At 33.1% G+C, this 9,891-nt stretch overlaps 1 protein-coding gene across 1 annotated transcript in view; it reads right to left on the bottom strand.

The window, feature by feature from the left end:
• The window catches only part of LOC145038625 (aspartic proteinase oryzasin-1-like), a 114,404-nt gene extending 106,162 nt beyond the window's left edge, over positions 1-8,242 (bottom strand). The window contains exons 1-2 of the mRNA XM_078986927.1: positions 8,163-8,242; positions 6,735-7,088 (exon numbers count right to left, since the gene is read on the bottom strand). Of these exons, the coding sequence (XP_078843053.1) occupies positions 6,735-7,088; positions 8,163-8,222 (414 nt within the window). The 5' untranslated portion in view covers positions 8,223-8,242. The remainder of the gene's footprint in view (positions 1-6,734; positions 7,089-8,162) is intronic.
• Between the last annotated feature and the right edge of the window lie 1,649 nt (positions 8,243-9,891).

Below are 9,891 nucleotides of genomic sequence, written 5' to 3' on the forward strand. Positions count from 1 at the left end.
CCCACCCTCCTCCCCACGCCACCTTCCCTGCACCGTCGGTGTTCCGCATGCGAGACTCTTCCCACGCCTTCCCTTCATATGATTTTAACTTATGATTTTGACATATATAAGTTCCCTAAATATATTTCTACATGAATTATTGAATCCGAGTACTACCCAAGTACTCCTGATTACTTGCTACTCGGTAGTCGGCCGAACAGGTACCGAGTAATGAGTTCTACAACCTTGGTATAAACGACAAGTTATGTTAAATAGACTTTTTGATAGAGGAATATTTATGATAAATATTGTTTAAAAAAACCATGGTAGTCGTAAAAGCAAGAGCGTACACATTTATAGCTCCTAAATCTGATTTCGAATAAGGAAGTTATGATTTTTAGAAGTTTTAGTGTAGCAATTTACCATACAAAAATTGAAATTAAGATTGGTTGATAGTTAGGAAAGTCAATCTAAAAGAGAGTTGAAGATCTCATCAATACTTATCCACCAATATAAAGACAATCGAGAACGGATATCATATGAAATAGTTATGATTTTTATATGGGAGTTAACAATCTACGCATGTTGAAAATATAACTTTAAAAATAAATTGATAATTAGACGACAAAGTATTAATGAATGTTGCAGATCTCGTAGATTGCTAAGCATGTATATGTAGAACATCGAAAATGGAGATTGTATGAAAAAGATATGATTTTTTGAAAAAGTAGAAAATCTCTAGCGCATGCGCGTATGCCAACAAGGGGTGATGCATGCACTGACACACCACCCAGAAGCTGTCACGTGTCACACTCTTCATTGAGCCACATCACCCACCCGAAAAAGAGTGTAGCGTGCATAAACACGGTGTGCGGCGCGCATATCCTTTTTAGCCCTATAAATATTGTATAATGCTTCTTCATTTCTCACACCCAATTCTCATACATTTCTTTATAAATTCAACCTCAAGAGCTACTTTCGAGTTTCTGAGGAATTGTTTAGTAGTGAGATCTTGAGGCATTTGAGAGCTTGGTGAAATAGAAGTGCTCATTATCGAAACTCTACCTGCAATCTTCCCAATTTTCGCTAGGACCCCTGTAAGTTAAGCTACGCTTCTAGTGTATCTTATATTTATATACATATCGTAGTTATATATATATATATATATATATATATATATATATATATATATATATATATATATGTGGGATTTATTATTAGTTCCAATTATATTGTTGATTGATCTACTTACTGGAGAGGCATCTAGATGGTTATGTTGGCTTGGTTGTCAGATTTCAGAAAAGTTATACGCCGCAATGAGCATGTCTCCCAAATGTCCGCCTTGATTGATCCTTGTTTGATAAAACTCTTGGTATTCATTGGGATTAGTGATAAATTTAACTTTCATAATCAGATTGTCCTTGGAATTGATAAGATATAGTAATCCATGTTTATATTTGTTAGACATGTTCCTCGTTATGCCAAAGGGATATCGGTCAATCATCCGAGTAACTATCCAGGTGAGTCATCTGACTATATCACATGTTACAATATATATGAGTATATATATATATATATATATATATATATATATACACACACACACACATGTATGTTAGGATGTAAGATTTAGTAAGATAGAGTTGATAGTAAAGCTTCTAAATGCCTGAATTAGTAGGACCTAATGTGTAATCTCGATGTATGGTTATATATGTCAGGAGGAACCATTAAGTATGTTGGGTGAGGCCCAATAATTAGTTGGGTGGGGGTGCATTAAGTAGTTGGGCGGAGCCCATTATGAAGTTTAGGCGGGGCCGATTTGTATGCATGTATGTGTATTGTGGTATATGAAATCTTTGGGAACTCACTAAGCTTTATGTTTATCTAGTTGAATATAAATGTTTTTCAGGTACTAGTGTGAAGGGAAAGGTTCGAATCTACACACACGCATTTGTAACATGTTTCAGGTATTCTTATGATCATTACCTGCTTTGAGCCAACGGGATGAACACTCGTGCGATTCCATAACTAAATAAAGGATCTGAGTAACTAATAAATATTTTCATAAAAAGATTAATATAAAAGGGAACGAATGTGCCAAAGCTCATAAAGGAAAGCGAGTCCCAAAATATCTATATTTGTTATTTTCGTTTATACATTAAATGTTAGAAATGCATGCTTGTATGTAGGATATGAATCTTTTCAGAAATTGCCGGTTAGAATTGCCTGATACTTAAGATGCGTTATAGCCTAGAAATTTGCTTGTTAATTGTTTCTTAGAAGCTATATTAATATGGTTTAGTTATTTGAAAATGGGTTAGGTTGCATGCACCTATTGCACAACTCTCGGTTGAGTCTAACCGTCATAGTGTTGGATCATGTAGTCAATAAACTATTTGATTTTAGAGGCATATAATCACATAATCACGTTCATCCACTAATTAGTTCATATCCGTAGAAGTTATTCATCAACTAATAGTAAAGAGTAATCCTAGAAGGAAGGTCTGGGAAGTTTAATATATGCTTGATAGGGCATATATTTGTAAGGTAAGGCATCAACAAAGGTGCAAAGTTGTAGTAAAGTCTAGGAATGAAAGTGATTAAGCACTTATAAAAGTTGGTGTGTAAAAAGAACTATCGGTAAATGTGTGTAGTAACTTAGAAACCTTGGTGAAATTGTTGGATCTAGTATGGATATGTGTGGAAGGTAGTATAGGCCCATACTACCGGACACACATGATCAACAGATAAATCAAGAAAAGCCATTAAGTTGTTAAGGAAATGGAGAGGATTTGAATATCTATTTGGAGTTGGTTCTATTTGTATTTACCAATTCTTGTAACACCTTTAGCATGGTAATGATCACAAGAGGAAGCAGTTCAGGTTCTGGATCTGAAGGGTCAGGACCAAGCGAGGCTGAGATACATGACCGGATAGAAACGGTGGTATCAACAGCCATAAGAGAGATAATTCCAGAAATGTTAGTAACTATTACGATTGAACTGATAACATTGTTTAATGAATGGTACACTATCATTGCCACTTCCTCCATTGCTGCTACAACCCCTTTTGGATAAAAGGAACTCCCCTATCGAGAGTTCAACAACACCAAATCCCCATAGTCTAATGGTGTTTGCGATCCAATTGTTCGGTGAAACTTAGGTTCAGATATATGCAAAATCTTCTATATTTACGAACAAAAGAATAGTTTAAATTTATTACCAATAACTATTGAAGATCGTGGTGACTTGGGAGTAGCTCATTGAGTAGTTCAACGTAGAGTATGTTCCACCAGTAGAGAGGGAGCGACTCGCTCAAGAATATCTGTCACTCAAACAAACTACTAAATTGATGACTGAGATCACCAAGATGTTCACTAAAAGAGCCTTATTTTGCCTAAAATATACCTCAACATAGCAAGTTCATATGTGTCAATACTTGACTATGATCAAGACTGATATCCGGGATTTCGTATCAAACAATCGATAAAAGAACATAGTCTGGATCCAAGATCATGAAAAGAGAAGGGAAATTGAGTTGGCAACTCAGCGAAAGGACAAGAGGCAAACTCCAGCTTCATCTCAACCAACGAGCTTTTTTTGTATTTTGATATGCTTCAAGTGCTTGTTATGTAGAAAGTTGTTGTGAGAAGTCGAATTGTAGTGTCTTTAAGGAAAATGTCTGTAAATAGCAAATGTCCACATGACTTTTTTATATTTACTAGGACTCAAGGTGATTCGTATTGACATGTATAGTCCTAGTATTTTTTTTTCCGTAAGTACCCTATAAATGTGGTAAGTACTTAGAAGGTACAATAACTTTTCGCACTAGGCTTGATTAATTATACTCATATTCTCTTTGTAATCTTCCAGATATATTAAGCTGAAAACAAGATCTAATTCAACTCAACTTGATTTTATTATGCTTTTCATAACTGATTGACATAAACACATTTCAAACAAAACATTAATTAGTATCCGAGTAGGAATCATTTCATCGATTGAAGAATTCTTTCACTTTTTATATTTTATTGAGTCTATCTTTCTTATTTAATATTTCCGCAAGATAGAAAAATGATTCTTCTTGTAATCGATTGTAATTAACTGATTCAACATCTGTTTTTGTCAGTCAATTTTGTATTTGATTCATTTCTCTTAAATAAATTCCTCTTTTCACACAATCTGTTTGAAAATCTCAACGTAAACACAATGATGAACTTCACGAATCTACCTAGACCTGCAACCCAGATTCCGATCCTAATCCTAGAATACTACAATCAGTGGGTTGGTCGTATGGATCATTATCTTAACGATATCGATGAGGATATGCAAAGATTGATCGTGACTGGACCTTATCATTCGGATTTGGTTCAAGTTGTTGGTAACGCTAGAGTAACTAAGGATATGATTGCTCAAGGTAATAAGAAGAAAGCAAATGATAAAAGATGCCACCATGAACTACGATAAGCTCTTCCACCTGTCGTTTACAATTATATTCATGGATGGAAGACGACAAAGGAGATCTGGAATACTTTGAAAGAAAAGTATCAAGGAAGTGAAAGAACAAAGAAGAGTTCAGTAATCAACTGCTTTTCTGAATTAGATAATTTTAAGCAAATGGAGAACAAAAGTATCGAGTCATACTTCGACAGTCTGATCATGTTGATTTGAAATAAATTCGATATGGAACGATTTCGTACAACCATGGAGCTTCATCACACCTTTGTTTTCGGACTCATAAAGGAATGGAGAAACATTTTTTTGATGATTAAGACAAAAGAGAATTTAAAGAGATACTCATTGTCGAATCTCTACAATATTCTAAAAGCGCACGAATCAAAGGTGATGGAGATTGTTGAAGAAAACAAGATGGATTTTGTAGGTCTTATGGCATTGGTTTCGAAAACAGATGCGCTGGGAGACGAGTCTCAAGAAGATGTGAAAGAAGGTGAAGAAGGTTTTCTCCTTAATTCTGACGATAAAGTTGTTGCCTATTATTCGAATAATAGGGTGAAAAGGTTCTACAATAAGTACATAAGTGGAAATTTCAAGAACAGCTTGGAGAAGTAGCCGATGACGAATGTAATTGGAAATTAAGTCAAAAAAAATTGCAAACGTTGAGATGAAATAAGAAGAAAAGAAGGCTTAGAAGTAACTGGAAGGTGTTTTGGGGTACAACTGCAACTATTGCAATGGTCAGAATCATCTGGGAACAGATTGTATGTCGAGGAAGAAATAGGAAAAGAAAGAGAAAGTGCAGGATGAAGCCTATTATGCGGAGAGGCTTGAAGAAGTTTATGCTTAATCAAAGAATCTTTCATTGATGGCTAAAGGTACTGAAGATAGTGATGGAAGTTATCAGATTGGTCTTCCGAATAAGTTGATTAGGAAATGCGTCATCCCTTACATGCAATGTTGTTTGCTAAACATGAAGAAGGTGGATCTCTAGGAAAGAGCTGGTTGAAGGATGATGAGGAAGATAGTGATGATGAGAGGATGGAGTATACGAAAGGAGAGGAGAGTGATGAAGAACATGTGGAGATAGTTGGCCAGTGCTTTGTTTCGACTACACCAAAATATCTAATGACAACAATGGAATGTGGTATTCTTGTCTCCCTTAATATTCTTTTATTCTTATCATTTTATTCTATTTAAATTTGATTAAACTTGTTCTTATCTTAATAACATGTTGTGATTTTATAAGTAATGAAGTAGAAAAATCTAAGACCTTACTATATGAAGCCAAAAATAAGTTGGAGGATAAGAATAGTAAGATAGAAGGTCTAAAGCTTAGGATTACAAACATTATGTGTGATAGGGATGGTATTCGAATGGATAATTGTATTCTAGTTAAACAAAGGAACATATATTACAATACACCCAACCGTTTGTATGGTAAATTGACAAATCCCTATCATTCGTATGATATATGTATTCAAAAACATGGGAAGCTGCTTCCCTTTTGTACTTTCAAAAGAGAATTAATTGATCAAAAAACATTTGATAAAGAAAGTAAAGGGACTATGACACCGTTCCTAATGATTCGTATGCTTATGGTATTGTTAATATAAATGGATGTTTGAATGTTGATGAACTTGATGATATTGTTAATGAGACTTTGACCAAAAACGAACAAATAAAAATTCAAACAAGATTGAAAATTTCACACAAACAACAAAAATGATAGTGACCATGATTCTTGTGAAAAGGAATTGCTTGGGTGATAGAAGAAGTGATGCTAATAATGATCTAAAAAAATTAGTAATCATATATATATATATATATATATATATATATATATATATATATATATATATATATATATATATATATATATATATATATATATATATATATATAAAAGTTCTATTGAGATCTAATGATTTGAGCCAACTTGAGAACTAAAATGTACAGTGAGTTTTTTATGAACTTTGTGAATTTCTCGCGTTTGTGCGTATATGCACATGTGGTATATGCACTTTTTTTTTTGAGATTTTTATTTGTGAATATGTTTCTATAAGAATGATTTGATGCTTTGTGTCACTTTTTTTTTTTAAAGTAAAAAGTCACACATAAAAAGTGGTATTTTAAAAGTAGTTGGTAGGAAAATATGGTTCGCAAAAACATCTTCTCTCTCTTTTTTTTTTTTTTTCTCTCTCTCTCTCTCTCTCTCTATATATATATATATATATATATATATATATATATATATATATATATATATATATATATATATATATATAGTACATAACTTACCGAAAATAAGCATTGTGAGGAAGGTACCCACAAGTTAGCACTAGCTGTATCGAAGATCACATTAAATTTCTGAGGTGGGGTGCCAATGCCGATCTCACCAAAGTATTGAGCATTCATATAGTTGTTCAGGGCTACGATATCAGATTGATGGGAATCACTAAGGTTATTTAAACTCTTTGTGTACTTCGTAATGGATGCGTTTAAAGTGATGTCTGAATTGGTTCCATTATATTTCACTTTCTTTAGTTTGATCCTAACAAGCCGCTCCACTGATGTGGAAAATAATGGAGCATAGAGAAGAGTAGATAAGGATAGTAAAATTGCTAGAGTTTTCAACTTACTTCCCATGTTGACCTACATTTTAGTTCACCATTAAGATCTGGTTAGTCGTATGTAAGTAACTATAGGAAAAATGACTTAAAAGCCCAACGAAGTTTCCAAACCGTTTAAAAAACCCCAATCATGTTTTGTCTATTCAAAAAAACCCAACAAACTTAACATTTTATCTAAAAAACCCAACTAAGTTACACTTTCTCGAAAGTCAAATAAGAGATACAGATGACGTGGCTTATTACCGTATCGGAAAAATGACTTGTTAGACAAACGAAGTTTCCAAAACGTTTAAAAAACTCGAATCATGTTTTCTCGAAAGTCAAATAAGAGATACAGATGACGTGGCTTATTACCATATCGGAAAAATGACTTGTTAGACAAACGAAGTTTCCAAAACGTTTAAAAAACTCGAATCATGTTTTGACTGTTAAAAAAAAACCCAACGAACTTAAACAAAACAAAATTGGAATTTTTTGAACGGTTTGAAACTTTGTTGGATTTTTTAGACAAAAGGTTAAGTTCGTTGGATTTTTTTGAACAGACAAAAGAAGATTGAGGTTTTTTGAATGATTTGGAAACTTCGTTGGGCTTTTAAGTCATTTTCCCGTAACTATATTCAAAAGCAAATAGCCAAATATACTACATTAGGAATATAAGAGCAAATAAACTTGGCTGTTACAATATCCAGATATGTCGTACAACATAAACTTATTAGACATTGACAAATTCTGTCAAAATCAATGTTAACAAGTGTTTGATCAGTTTGCTGCTTGGTTATTATTTTTCATAACCTTAATTAATTAAGCTTAGAAGTTCATAAGAGTCATAAGAGCCAGCTGCTAGTTGGAACTCAAAAGTAAAAACACATCCACTCAATATCTATTTCTTCATATTATACAACCAAGTAAACTCTACAAAATAAATAAATAAATAAATAAATAAATAAAAGGACAAATAGTCAAATAGTACAAAAAATAACTAGATTTATGCCTAATCATGAGAACAAAGCAATAAAATAGTTAATGATTAGAAAAGCATATTGAATTGACTAAACAGTTTATAGGCATAAAAGAAGATTGAATTTTAGAATCTTACTCGGCTCTTGAACATTACTAAATTTAACCAAAAAATCATTGCATGCAACCTCAAGCACATTTAACGTAACGAGAAAAAAGATAAATATTGATAAAGTTTAAAGAGTTGACTAATTCTCCGAAGCTACGAAACATGAAAACAGCATGGAATTATGGGTTCATTGCTACGGCATGATTATCGACTCGAAATATATGATAACACATGAAAATATAAAATCAATGTTTATAAAGCTGACACAACATACAATCCTTTCGGTTAGAGAAAAATGAAAAAAAAATGTTCCTTGTAGTATGATATTTTCTTTGATCGCCGTTAAACAAGTTTATTTTTCGGAACATGGTCATTATTCGCAGTTTTGTAATACTACGAAAAAGGGAATTACCGATGGCCAAACCCAGGGACGGTTAATCGAGTTTGGGAGCTCTAAGTGAATAAGAAATTTATAACCCTTTGGTCTTTATTATAAGTAATGTTATAAATCCTCATCTTTTATCTAAATTTGAGAAGTGAGTTATTGGCACTCTTGACCTGAGAAAACTCAAATTCGTTCCAACTTGGCAACTTCCAATCAAAATCGTTACAAAATCCAAACATCGTTCCTAAATCGAACTTGACACAATGAATATTAAAATAAATTAAACCCTATTAACCCTAATAGATAGTTTAATCGAAAAAGATGAATGAGTCAAGACTATTCAACATCAATGTTCGAGAAACAAATTTATTCCTTATTTTGTGCGAATACTTGACACACATAAATGAGGCCTACATTAGTTACAACAAAGGTAAGAAAGATATCCCTCAGGATCATCATCAAGGTCTTAACTTCATCATAAATTATCATAGATCATCACATTTCTCAAACTTTTACTAACGAATTTATATGTGATCTCAGCTTATATTGATGATATCGCAATCATATATAATCAGCACTGGAGTTATCAGTTATGGAGAAATAAAAAATCAAAGGAAGAAGAACTTATCTTTTTAGAAGTAAGCCTTTTTGCATTCATGAATCACCGAATTAGTTGAGTTCTTGACACTTGACATCCTTTTAGAAAGAAAAATCAACAATGAAGTTAACCTAGTTTTTTGATTTTTGAACAATCAAGAGTCGATAAGATCCAAGAAGAAGAAGAATCAAGAATCGGAGAATCATATTGGTAATGGTTTCAGCGGTTCTAAGGAGAATGAAGAATAAAATCAGAGGACATTGAACGAGAAGAAGAGTAGTTGCATTAAATGGCTTTTGACGAGAATGGTTTCTGCGGTTCTGCTGATGTAATTTATGGTTTGCGCAAATGGAGAATCGGAAATTAGTAATCCCTAATTGAAAGTTGGGTTAAGTGGGCCCCGTTAGAATTGGAGGTCCTAAACAAGAGCATAGTTTCAATCACAACAAGGCATGTCCAGACCGTCAGTAATCTGTCGCTAATAGATTTTAAAGTCGAAATTGTAAAAAAAAATCCAAATACAATGGTATATTTTGATAGGTAATTGTTTGTGATGGGTTTCCAACCGGTGGCCAAACCCGGGGACGGTTAATCGAGTTTGGGGGCTCTAAGTGAATAAGAAATTTATAACCCTTTGATCTTTTTTATAAGTAATGTTATAAATCCTCATCTTTTATCTAAATTTGAGAAGTGAGTTATTGGCACTCTTGACCTGAGAAAACTCAAATTCGTTCCAACTTGGCAACTTCCGATCAAAATCGTTACAAAATCCAAAC

Source organism: Lactuca saligna, chromosome 4 (genome assembly GCF_052625555.1).
Source record: "Lactuca saligna cultivar CGN05327 chromosome 4, ASM5262555v1, whole genome shotgun sequence".
Taxonomy (NCBI): Eukaryota; Viridiplantae; Streptophyta; class Magnoliopsida; order Asterales; family Asteraceae; genus Lactuca; species Lactuca saligna.